The following is a 16,356-nucleotide window of genomic DNA, read 5'->3' as shown; positions in this document are numbered from 1 at the left end:
TGCTGCCATGTTTGGGGGCAGGAGCGAGGGGAGAGGAACCCAGTGGCAGCCTGAAGAACTGGAGCCAGTAAGTTGTTCAGAAGAGGAAGAGTGTGCAAGTGATGAAATCATGTGGCACAAAGACAGCAGGAAAACCGAAGATAAAGCTCCTGGAACTGGGAATCAGGCTAAAAGCAAAGGGCCCCATGGCAGAAGAGATTGGGCAGAATGAGGTGGGGTGGGGTGGGATGGGATGCAGCAGTCAGGGAGGCAAAGGGAAGAGAGAGCAAGTCAGTCAAACAGATGGAATAAAAGCAGATGAATGTCATGGGACTCCACTATTGATCTCAGATAGACTAAGATCTACCCGAGAAGGGGCACAGCCCTGAAAGACAGGACATCCGCCAGGTGTTACTGTGCAGGTCTGCTGTAGTGCCACGTGGTGGTTGGGTGGAGAGTTGATCATGTCCCAGGTGATCTTGAGGCACATGTGGCTCATATTTTGGAAATGCCTTGGAGAGGCCAAGGCAATACCTAGTAGAAGGTCCAGGGACATACAGCCCTTTTCCCTATACGTGTGGCTAACACTGTGCTCTGTTTGGCAGGTGTTGGTGTTCTCAGCGGGCTGCTGTACGCTACCGGGGGGCATGACGGTCCCTTAGTAAGGAAGAGTGTGGAAGTCTACGATCCAGGAACAAACACCTGGAAGCAAGTAGCAGACATGAATATGTGTAGAAGAAATGCAGGTAACCACAATAAGTCTTTCTGTCGTGGTTGGTTGCAGTTGTCTGTGTGGTTTTCAGTGTGACTAATGTGCTAGTGATGTAAGTGATCAGTATTGTAAGAAAGTGATAAAAATGGAAGATGAGGTATCTGCTTGGGAATGAATTAATATGTGGCAGGCGATGTGTTGTGGGGGATGAGTTAGGTCATGTCTAACTATCTGTGCTCTGCTTTGAGGTGTGTGTGCAGTGAATGGTCTCCTCTATGTAGTGGGAGGAGATGATGGTTCCTGTAATCTGGCATCGGTCGAATACTATAACCCCATCACGGACAAGTGGACATTATTACCAACCAGCATGAGCACAGGGAGGAGTTATGCAGGTAAATGGTCAGTGGGAGAGCTGGCAACAGCTGGGGTCATTTATAAACTCGAGGGCTGTGCCTATGGAAGCTTTAATCTTTTATTTTTGTATGTTTTATGTAGCTTTCAGTAGAGGAACGTTTCATAGAAATAGTAGACACCTCGTTCTCTGCTAGCCTGTTGCTGCTCTTTGGCTTTGCAAGATGATTTTAGCCACATTGCAGCCCAGGAGCTGCTCCTATAATAACAGTGTCTGTCTGTCCATCCTTACAACAGGTGTGGCTGTGATTCACAAGCCGTTGTGACACATGATCAAGCCAATGCAAGGAGCAGAAGCAAAGTGGCTCCAGCTAGGTGGTGTTGGGAAGATGCCTGACCTCTGACTTGACCCATCTCATCGCTGTTAATGTCTTAGCATGACAAGTGATACGTTAGAAACATCACCTTCTCTGCAGTGGATCGCGTAGCAAAGCGAAAATCCCTCTGGGGACATGTTCCATGCTAGACACAAGGTGTTGCTTGTTTTCTGTGGTGCAATCAACTGTTCTTCTCAATGGCTAGTGTCCTGAGATAAACACTGTGCTTGAACTGCAGGCACTGAATTTCTTGTGTGAAACAAAACTGCTACGTTTGGGCATGTGAGTAAAAACGAACACTTCTGGATTTCTTCACTACTGATGCTCCGTGTACATTATCAGTTGAACTATTTACTCACTGTGCCTGGAAGGTGGATTTTACTACTGGCAGTGAAAACTTCTGAGTACCAACCAAGAAAAGTAGTTGGCAGAAATGGACTGGAACAGGGTGCTCTGGCTTGAGTGTGACGCTGTCTCAGTCATACATTTGTAAATGCCACTGGACTACTGTATGTATCCCTGAAATGCTTGTCGTATGGTGGAAATAAATACTACGTGATTTTTCTACTTGCCATGAATGCTGTTTGCTGTACGTGGTGGGACCTGCTGGGCAGTGCCTTCCCTGGGGCTGAAGTCTCAGCACCTGAACCACACAAAACTTCGCAACCCCACAAAACGTGTGCTGCTCCAATGGGGTTTATTACTCTTGTGAAACAAATGTTGCTTGAATAGAAAATATTCCCAGCCCATGCATTTCAGCTGTGCTGAAAGCCCCAGTTCTAGCTCTGTCCAGCATCTCGATGCCGTTTCATCACAGAGCGTTTAGATGTTAGACGAAATACCTTATGGTGCCACTGATGTAGAGACATTACATAGCGCGAGAACCCTCCGTCACCCAAGCAGTGATTAATGAGCAACGTAAAATACCTTCAGTGTTTTAATGCTTCCAGAGTATGGAGATTAACTAATCACTGTCACTGTAATTGCTATTTTAATCTTGCCTGTACTGAAGATGTTTCTCTATTAGTACAAAGAATTCGTAAGATTATTCAAAACAGAAAAGTCTAGATCCAGCTGCAATGTAGCTGTCTTGCTTACATCCCAAATTCTTAAAGCTTTCTGTTTAAGATGATGTTTGACTTCCAAATACCTTTTTGTGTCCTTGTGAGCTCTGGCATGCTTCTGCATACAGGGGTAGACTCCCAAAAGACTCTCCAGCTAGAGGGAACTGGTAAAGAAAACACTTTCTCTCCTTTTTTTTCTTTTTTGTTTGTGTTTTGTTTTCGCCCCTGTAGGTCAGCTGAGGCTTTCTGTAGTGGGTAGCTGGCCTGTGGGCCCAAATCTGCCCATGTTACTGTCGAGCTCCAGCACTTACCACTGTCGTTCTGCTGGTGTTTCTCTGTAGATCTGCCATCAATGACCTACAGAAAAAAATAAAAATACTTAAAAACTTACTTCAGAGGCATCTAAGGCTACGTCACCCTTGTCCAGCTTTTGTAGAGGAGGGGGTTACTTCTGTAAATAAGTAGATTTTTAGTGTTGGAGTTGATATGGTCTTTGTAAGATGGGTGCCTGTTCACTGTGGGGGAAACAGCGCCTACCTTTGCTGCATCCCCTCCCACAGAGGGGGCTGACCTTCATGAGGGCGTTAGGTAGCACCCTCTCCTCTTTGGATGTTCTTGTCTTCACAAACAAAAGCAGACTGTCCAAAGAAATGGCAGTATTATTCTATTATTCTTGAAGTCTACTCTTCCATTGTGCGTCATCTCGGAGGTCTTGAAAATAATGATAATAAATTAGTCTTTTCTACAATACCCTTTAAACCTCTTGCTTTGGGTTCTACCATCTGCAGTGAACTGTGCCAAAATAGTAGTGTGATGTGCTGCTCTTTTACGAGGTGTTGCTTACGTTCCTACCAGCCTCAATAGCTTTTACGGTATCCCTGGTGGCAGCTGCCTTCAGGTCCGAGTCCCGAGGTGCATCTTTACAAGTGACATAAGCAAGATGATGCCCTGGTTTGGACTGACTCTAATTCACTGCCCCAAAAGGTGTTTCCCTTTCACGCAGCCTGTGGAAATAGGGGATAAAATGGGACAGGTAAAGCTTTTTGGTCAGAGTTAGCATCTCCTGTTAGACTGAGATGACTGGATGAGGTGGACAAGTGTTTGGGCACGCGTCTCCCTCATTAGGTCTGGTATAGACATAGGGAATGTAAAGCTAAATAGCTACTATATAGCCCAGTTACAGCTCAATAGTTGGGAAGTTGCCAACTAACCTCCTCACGCTCATAGCAAAGGTGAATACTACCCAGAGACTAAGAGGTTATGGGGGCTAGAGATAAAAGCTAGGAGTCAGTGCTAGAGAGATGCAAGTTTGAAGTTTGCCGTGCTTGTCAGATGTTGTGAAAGGTGGATATGCCTGAAAGCTGGGTATTTTTTTCCCCTGTTATACATGTCTTTATAAACCTTCCTTGTTTATAAGGAAAACAGGTTTTGGTGTTTTTCTGCTACTGTAAAATGGCATTTCTGCCCACAGCTGACCGAGACCTGCGGCTTGCTGGACAGGGCTAGGACTCGCCCTTGCCAGGGATGAGAGATGCTGATCCTGGCTGCTGCCAGTTCTTCTTGATAGCGAATGACACGTTTCTTTCTTTCCTTCTCAAACGTTGCAGTGTTATGCAAGTCAAGTGACCTCGTTTTCCAGCTATGCAATATGAACAACCGTAACACGTGACGAACCAGCTGTATCCCCTCCCTTGAAATGCTTTTTGAATTTGTCTGTCTTTGGCATGTGGTTTCATGTTTGTATTGTTAATCCTGAGCACCTGAGCCAGATCCTTTAAAGATTGCCTTTTTCTAGGACTGAAAACGTAGCATTAGCGCTAACAAATTTTACTGTAAATATTTTTATAAGACAATTTTAAATAATTTTTTGATTGCTTTTTATGGTTGCGATGACACTTCTGTTAAATTCTGGATCTAATTCTTACGCTCCAGTGCAGTTTTTGCTGGCCATGATGTAGGTGTGGATCTGTATGTTTTCTGCACAAGAAATTAAATGTGGTAACTCAGATCTGGGATAGCTCTTATGTTGATTCTGGCATTAGACGGACAGCACTGGGCTCAACATCATGAGATAAATTGAAACCCGTTACCTCATCACTAGTACGGTCTTGGATTATTAGTTATTTTATGACAATTTCAGTACTCTGATTTAATTTTCTCGTGCCGCGTGCTCGCTTCTCAGTCAGCTTGGTGGACAAGCTGTCTCTCAGCAGTTTTGCTTCTCGGCTCTTGTGTGAGCGTGGTGCTGCGCGAAGATGGAGGATGCCACGCACACAAGAGGGAATGCGTGCGAACCCCCCAGGCTGCCAAAAGCCGTGAAATTATTGCAGGAGGTTTTGTAAAAGCTTTACAAACCAAACTCAGGCTACTTCCTCGCAACGGTCCTTTGTGAATATGAAGGCTTTCCTCAGCCCGCTTCTGTTGCCGGCTCCTTTTGGAGAGTTACCGCGTGCTGATCCCCTGCGGGATTCTGGCCGTGGGTTTCCCGAAGGTGGCTTTGCTCTTGCGGAGAAAGCACCCTGGGGACGCGCACCCCAAAGCCCGGCAGCGTCGCCTGTGGGTGCGCACGCTGCGGGGTTTGCAAAACGGGCAAGCGGACGTAAGGCAGGATAGGTTTGCCTCAAGCAATCTGTTGTTTAACCAAGTTTGAATCAAGTCCATCTTTTCCATTTGTGCCTAATAGATAAATTGAGGGTGGTTAAAACCAATTTTCAGTTCATTCAGTTTATCCGAATACTTTTTTTGTACAGATGTGTACAGCACTGTAATTACCATAAACATACTTGGCAGCGTTTGCATGACACCACCATGAAAGCTTAATACAGTTCTCTCATTTGCAGTGTTTGGAGGCCAAAATCCTTAATACCCAGCAACGTGTGATGCCTGTTTATTAAGCTAACTTGATGGTTCGACAGAAAAATGCAGCTCGTTTTTAACCTTTGGGATTTGTTACTAATAAAATGTAGTATCAGAGCAGTTGCCCCGTTGGCTTAACATCATGCCCACAAATGACATTCACGTGAGCATAATTTGTTGCTCAAAGCTACGGTGTTTGGGAGAGAGTTAGACATTACAGTTAATTCACTTTTTTCCCTTCTGCCCTTATCTTTGTTTATGAGTTTATAAATTATTTTCTTCTACAGTGACAAATAAATATTGAGAACTTTTAATTTGTATATTTTATGTATTAAAAAACCCCTAAGAGTAATGGATGATTGTGAAATTATTTACCTGGGTGTGAAATTTTTTGTTTTTGTAAAACAGACTTTGCTGGTTCAATAGCTTACAGTATAATGTAATGAGTTGGTTGACTGTTTAAGATCATTTTTTAAATTCAAGATTTTTTGCATGAGTGTGAAAAGGACCAAGGACTTTGCAAAGTGATTCCTTTGACAGCTGTCTTGTCCAGTGCGATGAACGACCCAAGAAACATTCTTCACCGATATATTTATATTGTGAAAGAAAATCACGTTGTAGTTCCCCATCCTTTAATTTGAATAAAAACGGGACTAATGAAACTCTTCTGGGTCTGTGTTGATTTTGTTGGCTTCTGACAGCGAGGAACAACCTCATCACTCCGCATGGCTTTTTTCCCCCTGTCCTGGTTTCAGCCAGGGTAGAGTTAATTTTCTTCACAGAAGCCAGTGTGAGGCTGGTTTGGATTTGGGATGAGAAACTGTTGATAACGTGCTGATGTTTTGGGTTGTTGCTGAGCAGCCGAGGACAGTCCAGCTCCTCGTGCTGGGCTGCCAGCGAGCAGGGGGGGGTGCGCGGGGAGCTGGGAGGGGCACGGCCAGGACAGTGACCCAGGCTGGGCAAAGGGATATTACATACCATATGACGTCATGCCCAGCATGTAAAGCTGGGAGGAAGAAGAAGGAAGGGGTGTGGGGATGTTCGGAGTGATGGCGTCTGTCTTCCCAAGGAACCGTTACGCGTGGTGCAGCCCTGCTCTCCTGGAGGTGGCTGAACCCCCGCCTGCCCGTGGGGCGCGGGGAATGGATTCCCTGTTTTGCTTTGCTCGCGTGCGCGGACTGTCGTGGTTTAGCCCCAGCTGGCGACTAAGCCCCACGCAACCGCTCGCTCACTCCTTCATGGTGGGACGGGGGAGAGAATCGGAAGGGTAAAGGTGAGGAAACTCATGGTTTGAGATGAGGACAGTTTAAGAGGTAAAGCAAAAGCCGCGCTTTTGCTGAGAAAGTTCAGGTCCCACCTCGCCTCTGCCGGTACCACGCAGCTCCTGGCTTGCAGGAGGGATGTTTCCGGGGAGCATCGCTGATGTTGTGAGACGTGGTGACGTCGAGGCTTTTGCCTGCTGAAAGGCACTTGCTATGTTCCCCCCTGAATTCTCTCTCTAATAAGCGAGCTGCTTCCCTCAACTTCTCGGAGGCAATGCCCACTCCTGCTGTCCTCCGGCCGGCTCCTCGCACCCACGCGTGTCTCAGGCTGTGCGCCCCAGCCTGGGTTGCTGTCACCAAGCTCAGAAAAACAGGTCCCCTTTTTGCTGCTGGGTAGCAGGCATTTTGAAATAACCCAGGATGAGCCACGCCTCTGCTGCAGCAGCGTGTAATGTGGTAGACGAGTCATCCAGAAACGGAATCGCAGGTAGGGCAGAAAACCACCTCAGCTATGGGAATTGCAAACATCTGATAAAAGATGTACCTGTTTAGTTGTAGACCCAAAGGAATAAATATGGCCAAAGTGGGATTCCCTGCATCCCCGTGCCCGGAACTGTAGTGGGAGGTTTGCACAGAATCTCCTTTTTCCAAGCAACGATGACGTGGCCTGGAGGTGGGACATGGATGTGGTGGCCTCAGAAGGCAAAATTGCTTCTCCTCTGGCTGGCGGCTTGTTCTTTGGCTGTGCTGAAGGTGCTGTGATGGCAAAGAATAACTGCAATTAAAAAAAATAAATCTGTTGGATGCTTCTGTGAAAAAATAGCCTGTAAGGGCACAGGACCACTACAGAAACGCTGCCATGAACGACACGGGTTCCTAGAGCATCCCGCAGCTGCTCAGTGACTAACGATGTTGCTTCATATAATGTTATTCTGTGCTATAAACAAGCACAGAATCACTTAACTTCTTAGTGACATGAAATATCCTAAGAAATTTGCCAGAGTGATTAATGTTAACGTTCTTGTTCAGCAAATTGAACGAGATTTAATTGGCTCAGTGCATTTGATTTGGCCCTGATTTACAAACTATATTATCATGAGCCTTCTCCTTCCCTTTCTTTCATTGCGAACCTCCACAGCCTCTGCTAAGCATATTGCTCCATAAATTACAGGTCTTGAAATGCTAGAATCCCGTTTTTCAATCAGTAAAACTTCTAAAGGGACCCTTTAAAGCAGGTACAACACCTGTCCCAAAGGGTCTGTTCTTCTCTAAAGTGTAAGAGGCTTAAATGTTATTTTTTAACATCCTTCTCATACTTCTTTACATTATGCTCTTTCTCCGATGTCATCTCACCCAACGGTGAGTTTGTCCCACCAGACAAATGCTGAAGCATCATGTGCTTGAAGTCAGAGCTGTGTTAGGACGGGAATGAACCCTAAGACTTTGTTTGATATTTATTAAGGATTTTTAAGCACAAGCAATTTCTGCTGGTGAGTCCCGGCTGCCAGACCTGTGCAGGCAACATCAGAAAAGCTGCGCTGATTCATAAGACATTTTTAATTGCATTACCTGGTACATACGCTGGTTTCTTCTTCCCTTTTTTCCCCTGGGGAGGGGCAGCTCCTTCTGCCCTGCATTTTGTCCCACACAGCTCAGCTGTCCTGAATCCACCTAAAGAAATTACTGGGCTCTGTTCTTCTGCCAGAGGAGCAGGGAAAGTCACACGGATCTCAGGCACGCACAGACAGAAAGTTTTGTTTTACTTCATGCTTTACTCACAACCAAATCTCTTCCAGGTGCCCCATAGCCACCGCCCTGCAACTTTCCTACCCGGAGCACTTTGCCTGCTGTAAGTGCTGCGACATACCGCACAGCGCTGGTGCCAGTGGCACCGCGGGCTTCCGCGCGTGCGAAGTCACCTTGGTGATGTGTCGGGGACGCTCAGCGAGCCGCCCTTCCCGCTGGAGCTACGGGCACCTGAGCCAACTTACAATCCAGGTCTTGATGACTGGGGAACATGGCATGCAGCCCCTCCTCGGCTGCAACCCTTGCCACATTACTCTTTTTTTTGTGTGTGTGTGGTTTGGGTTTTTTTTTCATTACAGAATTTTCTCTCACGGAAACTACAGAATTTATAGAGCTACAGTCTTCCAAACAGCTCTAATTTAATTCAGAATTGCATAATATTTCTTATCTAAGGAAAATTTAATGAACCATCATTTTGCATGTCATTGGTTTAATTTTAAATGCAATAATATATATGAAGTATGTAAACACATGTGCTTTAATGTGTTGCTGCTGCATCCCGGGGCACAGGTCATGTGCAGAGCGTTGGAGCTTTGACCCAGTGCCCAGAAATCCCCGAGGCAGCTGCACAGACCCGCAGCGAGAACAGACCTCCCTTAGTTAGTGGAAAAAATGCAGTTGATAAGTTGTAGCTAATTTGTGGACTAATGGAAAACAGCCTGGGACACTTAATTTGCGGTTACCTAGAAAGGTGAACATGATAAAATCATTCCAGGAGCATTAGATTTTGTCTAAATTGACTTTCAAACTTCAGACTAGGGTTGAGGGTTTAAAGGGCTGAGGGCTCTTATGCTAAATGGGTTTCTAAGATTTTAGGACTGATCTCTACCACCCAGCCTGATGTTAGGAAATGACTTTCTGGCTGTGACTCCCCGTGCTTCTTCTCCCTTTATCCACCAGTCTGACCACATCCTGCCAAAACAGCGGTTGGTTAACAGGGTCCTGTGAGATCGGTGGTTCATGACTCACTTGCTTTGTTTTCTCCTCCACGGTTCTTAAAATCACCCTTAGATCAGGCTTTGCAAAGAACAAAGGCTGCAGGCCATGTCTTAGCCTCTCTCTGCCATGGTCCAGGCTTAACCCAATGGATAGAGCAAAAGGAATAGGAGGATTAAAAGGCCTGTGGCTTGCAAGAGCCCAGAGTGTGAATGGACTTGTGGACCGTGTGTCTTAAAGATGTCTCAAAAATCAGTCCAGTTACTAGTTATATATATTATTTTTAATAGCTAGATCTTGAAGGTAAAACATGCTTCTTTTTGAAAGCATATGAGATATTAGGAATAGTTTGACTTACCTAACAAGAAATTAAACCATTATTTTTATTTTCTTAGTTCACTCAGTGTTTATTAATATACAGGTTAGCACAAATTCCAAGAGCAAAAGGTCAAACGATCACTGTGAAATGAGTCATCCAGCATGATGGTGAGGCCACATCTTGAATCCTGCATTCAGTGTTGGGCCCCTCACTACAAGAAGGATGTTGAGGTGCTGGAGCGTGTCCAGAGAAGGGCAACAGAGCTGGGGAGGGGTCTGGAGCACAAGTCTTATGAGGAGTGGCTGAGGGAACTGGGGGTGTTCAGTCTGGAGAAGAGGAGGCTGAGGGGAGACCTTATCGCTCTATACAACTACCTGAAAGGGGGTTGTGGCGATGAGGGTGTTGGCCTCTTCTCCCAAGTAACCAGCGATAGGACGAGAGGAAATGGCCTCAAGTTGCGCCAGGGGAGGTTTAGATTGGATATCAGGAAAAATTTCTTCACTGAGAGGGTGGTCAGGCATTGGCACAGGCTGCCCAGGGAGGTGGTGGAGTCGCCATCTCTGGAAGTGTTCAAAAAACATGTGGATGTGGCACTTCAGGACACGGTTTAGGGGACACGGTGGCGCTGGATTAATGGTTGGACTTGATGATCTTGAAGGTCCTTTCCAACCTTAGTGATTCTGTGATGTGAAGACTGAGGCTTAGAGCATTGGTAATTTAACTGTTAAAATGGCTATAGCTGTAGTGGATTCTGCTGGTTATTGGGGACAAGCAGTGGCTGCATTTGCTTTGGTAGGGAGCTGCCTTTAAGGAAAGAAAAAAAAAAAGTGGGAACCAGGTGGAAGCAAATCACTTAAAACAGGAACACCTGTTTGGTGGCTTAAACCTTAATTATGAGCCAATGGTTCAAGCTGCAGGTGTTGATGGCTTCACTTGCATACGTCCCTCCCCGCTTGCCCTGCCTGCTCTTAGTTTAATCATTTTTCTGGATTTCCTTCTGCTTTTTCTTTGCAAGAAATGCCTTATACTCCTTGTTGGTCCCAACCAACTTCTCCCACGAGGTGAAGACAGGAGAGTAGTTCCTGTGAAAGCTGCTGCGGTGGAAGTCGTGGAAAGCAGTGCCAACGGTGAGGGGGATGTGCTGCAGCGGGTCCCAGGGGACGTTGTGCTCCCTGCGGCCAGAGGAGAGGGGGGGTTAAGTGAGGGTGAAGCTGCAGGAGCAGTGGTACGTACAAAAGGGGTGGAAGCTCTTAGCACTGGGTTATGCATGTTGCTTGGGTAGAGATGGCTGCAAGCCCCTCTTGCTGCAGATGAACCTAGCTGGCCAGCATTTTGCAGATGGTGGTGGTATTTGTGCGAGGTCACAGTGTAGCCTTATGTTTTCTCCATTCTGCTTTCTTTCTACATTCCTAATAACTCATGCTGGAAGAAGAAAAAGTGCTGGGAACCCTCCCTTAAGCGTAGAGGATATTTTCCTACAAGGAGATGATGTATTGAGGATACAGCACCACAGACTTTCTCTTTGCTTGACCTGTCCTTGGAGCTGGATATTTCCCTGAATAGCTGTTTTGCATTTGACTACTTCTAGCGTTTAACACGCTTGTTGACGGCAAAGTAGTGCCGCCTCTGGTGCCGAATGAAGGAACGTAGGGCTCCATGGTGTAATCTCGCTGGAGTGGGACGCGCCGCGGGGCTGGCTGCAGCCAAGGTGCTGCTGCTGAGGGGCTCCAGCTCGCTTGCAGCTGGAGTGCTGGTTCTGGCTCCCATCGGGCTGTCCCGGCGTGGGCGATGCGCCGGTGCTGTAGCAGCCCGTTTGCTGATACAGGTTTCCGAGTAGTACGTGGTCCTGAATGATACATCAAGCGATACTGCTCTTCTGGTTCGTTTCCAGGACGATATTTATTATTACTTTTTTTTCTTTCTTTTTTTCCTGCTTCAGCGCTTTCCTCTTGTCCCCTGTGCGCACACGGTGTCGATGACAGCCAGCGCCGTAGCTGGGGGGGACGTTGCGGCTCCAACCGGGTGTTCCAGCACGCTGGTGGCAGAGGGGGGTTCAGGGGTGACGTCCTTGTTCACAGACCCCTGAGCTACAGCAGTGGCTGAGGGGATGTCAGTCTTAAAGGTGGTGCAGGAAAAGGCGGCGGCTGGGCAGCACAGCCAAGAACAAAGATCATATCTTCGCAGGAGGATATATAGAGTTTGTAAGAGATTTATAAGGCTGCCATTTGTGCAGGGAGGAGAGGGAAGATAATTCCCATCTGGGTTATGAAAAATGCCTCTTACCCAAAGACAAATTTCTTTTTTTCTTTTTTATTTTTTGTTTTCCTCGGGCTGAAGATGGCATTGAGCTTTAAAAGTTAAAAAAGTATCTAGGTATGTTAAACTGGCACAGAAAACAAGCCTTAAACCCTCATCCACAAGGGGACCTAGATTTGGGTAAGGGAACTGTATGGTCTTTTTAGTGCTATATGCAAGAGAAAGACACTTCAGTTAGTGCCTATATCAAAGGAGAAGGCACAAGGCAAGAATCTGATCCTAACGAGTGACAAAATACTTTTTTCCCCATAAAATGTACAAAGGAAAAACAGCACTTCAAAGTTTCCAGTCTGGCAGACTTTCCTGTTATTTACCCGTGTGTATCCACAGTTTTCAGCAGAAGTGCTGCAAACCAAACCTACACCATGAATAAGTGTTTGCGTAAAATATCTATTGCAGCGAAGACGCCCGCTCCTGTGACGAGGTACTTCCCCAGGTTTTTGCGTGGGGAGCGCATAGCGAACGTGCATCTGGTTAGTGTGCGTGGGGAGCCCTGGGTAGGAAACCGTCCCGGCAGTCTGTCTTTGTTTTTTTGCTTTCCTGATTTTAATGCTTAGTCCTTTGCAAATTTTGATCAAAAAGATCATGTGATTGATGTCTAAATACAGTAAGGGCTCAGCATCAAGGGTGAGAGAAGGGTTGGTAAAGCACTAGAGCTGAGGCAGTGGTTTTCCTGGAGCCTAGCTCTCCCCACTTCATCTTATTTTGCTTCAAATGTCTTGACTGATTTGAAGATTTTACCCCTTCTCCGCTCCTTGCTCCCCAGAGTATGAACATTACTGAGTAATGGCTCATTTGATTTTTGGTAAATAAGGTACTTTATGAAATATCAATTTTTACTCTACTCCCAAAGACTGAGAGAGATAATTGCCCATTCACAGTTCAGCCGCGCTCTGGAATGCCATCTACCGCTCATTGCCAATTTATTATGATTGCACCTTAAATTCATGATCAAGTTTATGTAAATATGGATAGAAGGTCTTGTGATGCGTTAATCTGTGTATGAAGTAGATCCATGTATCTTCAATTATAAAGCAGCCCAAGCATCCAGCAGCAACAGAATACCTATCAGAAAAGGGAGAGAGGCAGAAGTGTTAATTGTGGTAATAACTTTGAGGGGGGGTAAAGCAGGTGGTTTTGCCCATCTTTGATAGTCTTGAGGTTTTACGGAGTATGCAACACCATGGAGGCATGGAGTCCCACTTGTAAGGGATGTTGAAGTACTCTGAATAAGCGTAGCCTAAAATGAATGCTAGTAGAAGGAAAGCAGGGATTCTCATCAGTGAGATCTTGGCACAATTCCATTGTTCTTACCAAATTTCAGGCTTGTCCTAAGACAACTAAGGAGAGGGGAAAAAGTGAATTAAAACAAAGCAAAAAAGGCAAGTGTGTTGGTTTGACAGAATTGTTTTCATTTAGGGGAATAGTTGATTTACAAGCTCTTTATTTGGAGCCATAGGGTTTTTGTTTGGCGTTTCACGAAGTGGGCCCCAAATCAACATTTCTGTCCTGACCAATATGAAGAACTAGACCTGTCAAACTTGGATTAAAAAATGCAGAGGGAGTAGATCACTTCAGCTTCCCTCTTCTCTACAAAATAAACTAAAATAAAACTCACCAGGAGACAGAATGAACCCAGGTCCCCCCAAAACCATCTAGCTTCTTTGTAGGTGGAATAGGTATCCAACCCCATCCTTGACAACCTGGGTAGGAATGTTCTCATCTGTTTGGGGTTTTTTTTTTTTGTGTTTTGGTGGTGTTTTTTTTTTTTAATTTTCATAGAGGTCTATATGCAGCTTGTCCCTGCTCACAGGCTGAAGCTTGTATTTCTTCATGGCTGGGGTGAACTGGCAGAGACACCAGCAAGTAGGAGCCCCACACCATCAGCTGGAATTCGCTGTTCGTTCTGCAGCATGTTGTTCCAGGCGGCCCGGGAAGGGCACTGCAATGGATTTGGCAGCAAAAGGGAGTCAAGGTGAACTGTTGCTAGAAAGGACACGGTGGGAGAAGACAGCACTGTGGCATGAGCAGGTCACTGTCTTGCCAAGCTCCGTGGGTCATCCCTTGCTGGCTCAGCCCACTGGTGCTGCCGTGAGGTGAGCTGCCTTGGTGGCATTCACGTGGGAACATGCTGAGCGCGTCCCCTTCTCTGCTCTTGTCCTTCTTGCAACGCCCATAATCACGTTTGCCTCCGGGGTCTTTTGAGCTTTGGTGTATATGCTTTATTGTCTTGAGTTCTGGAATCGAGAAACTGTGTGGGTTTGTTGTTTTGTGGTGTGTGGTGTTTTGTGTGTGTGTGTGTTTGGGTTTTTTTTGAGAAAAAGAGAGAGGAGTCACTTAACTTCCAGTGTCTTCCTGTGCTGGAGTAGTTTTGGTCTCCATCGCAGTGGTTTTCAACATTGCAACTATGTTCTAAACAATAATTTCTCTTAGGTAGCAGCCACCTTAAGAATAATTAACCAAAATTATCCATCTCTGTTTTCTGTGTGTTTAATAATGATTTATTAGTATGTTTGATAGTTATGAATATGGCAAACAATTATTTCAGAAAAATTGAAATAAAGTCCTAAAAACGTACAATACAAAATAGAAAATAGTGTCAGCTTCCTCCTGACTCCAGGAGGAGAAATGAAGGATTCCCTTCTGCCACAGCCAGTGCTTATCTAGCGATAATTTGGGTTTTGCCAGGTGTGTGGCTGGACATGGTAGATATAACCAGGCAGCTTCCCCATGAGTTTCTCTATATGCTTTTATTGTAAAGCCTATGCATTTTCTTTCTTTCCTTACCTAGTTGATTCCGCAATCCCTTGCGCACGCAGCAGTTAAGAGTCTGTTTTCTCTCGTGGTACAATCATCCCCAGCCTGCGGGAGCAATCGCTTCACCAAAACCTCTTTGAATTGGTGGCAGTGGGTGGAAAGCGCGTGGCAGCGACGCGACGGGTGTCGGCGTTCGGACGTGCCGTACAGGGCGCCGGGCTCTGGGGGTCAGCACAGCCAAATAAATGCGAGCAAACCCGGCTAGCAAGAGCCATTTGCAGTGCAGGGTGTTTTCCTGAAAACAGTGTTCCTTGGTATTTGGGGGGGGGGAAAGGAAAATAAATAATTTTCTTCTCAAGTAGTACAACTTCATAATACAGGCGCCCGCAATATGTTTTGCGTACAGGTTGGCATCAAGAATACTGTCATGCAAATCTTCCCTGCTCTGTTTTCCAACTTCATCGTATCCGAGCTCTTCATTTGATGACACATGTTAAAAATAACTTGTGGACAAGAAGCAGGAGGTTTTTAAGGGGTTTTTTTTTAAGCCACCAAGTTTGTTGTCTCTTTTTCTAGTGTGAAGTGCCTGGAGGGGCAGTAAGCTGAGCCACGGCTGGTGGGAGGAGGGAGCTTTTAAATTGATCTTAGGGACAAAACCTCTGCACTGCGGGGTTGTAGCCGTAATTAAGCTAATATTGACTACCTGTGAACTCTTAGGGGCCTCATTTACCCTTGATTCTCTGTTAATTGTTATCTCTCCCCCAAAAAAACCACAAAGCAGAAGTTATCCCTTAATGATGGGAAGGAAAAAAAAAAGAAAGAGGGAGGTTGAGGCTGTCTCTCCAGCTTAGGACAGGCCAGGGATGTCTGGGAGAAATTTGGCTCTTTGCCTCTTGTATGCGGGACCAAATCCTGCCAAAGCTTGTGCTGTTCCTCGGGTGCAGGTGATGAGGACCCGGACAGCCAGCAGCAGCGGGTAATCCATGGCACAGAGCGCTGGAACAGCACGTCTTCACCCACCCAGTGAAATGGGAGTGAGCCCATCCGGGAATGAGCTTGGAAAAAAAGCACATAAAAAAAGAAAGAAGTGATCAGATCCTGCCCTCCCATGTCGCTGTGGAAAAGCTGGTGCTGGGGCAAGCAAAGGCTACTGGGGTGGTGAATGAGAAGTTGGGGGTAAGGACTGGACCGCTGCTTTTGAGAGCAATGCAAGTTTAGGTTGGCTTCATTTCTGTGTGCTCCAACATCTTGGATCCGTGCTTTGTGTCAACCTAAACCAACCTAACAGCTGGTCTCAGCCTCTTCTTGTCCTCAACTCTGTGCTGCTTCCCATCTATCCAGAAAAGAGGTTAATTTTCTGCGGATTTGTCTCTGAAAGTCCTCTGAGGTGTGATGTGTACACGGGGGGAAGGAGAGGCAGAGGGATCAGATCAGCGTGGGAGACTGCACAGCCTGTTTCATAGCTCTTCTTTCACCCCTCTTGCTTTTTGATTCTTCAGATTGAGCCTCCTGCATACATGCTGTGATCCACTGCTTGTGTATTGGGTGAATAAATGAAGGAATTATTTCAATTACGTTCATTTTCTTAAGTCCTAGAGGCACGCTGGGCGTGCGCGAGGTG

The 16,356-nt window shown here is 46.0% G+C and overlaps 1 protein-coding gene across 1 annotated transcript in view; it reads left to right on the top strand.

The window, feature by feature from the left end:
- The window catches only part of LOC104624148 (kelch-like protein 3), a 38,030-nt gene extending 36,044 nt beyond the window's left edge, over positions 1–1,986 (top strand). The window contains exons 12-14 of the mRNA XM_010291440.1: positions 585–725; positions 940–1,083; positions 1,340–1,986. Of these exons, the coding sequence (XP_010289742.1) occupies positions 585–725; positions 940–1,083; positions 1,340–1,368 (314 nt within the window). The 3' untranslated portion in view covers positions 1,369–1,986. The remainder of the gene's footprint in view (positions 1–584; positions 726–939; positions 1,084–1,339) is intronic.
- The last annotated feature ends 14,370 nt before the right edge of the window (positions 1,987–16,356 follow it).

This window comes from Phaethon lepturus, unplaced genomic scaffold, assembly GCF_000687285.1.
Source record: "Phaethon lepturus isolate BGI_N335 unplaced genomic scaffold, ASM68728v1 scaffold7450, whole genome shotgun sequence".
In the NCBI taxonomy this organism is placed as follows: Eukaryota; Metazoa; Chordata; class Aves; order Phaethontiformes; family Phaethontidae; genus Phaethon; species Phaethon lepturus.
The sequence above is the reverse complement of the archived record's forward strand: the minus strand, read 5'-3'. Positions and strand labels throughout refer to the sequence as shown.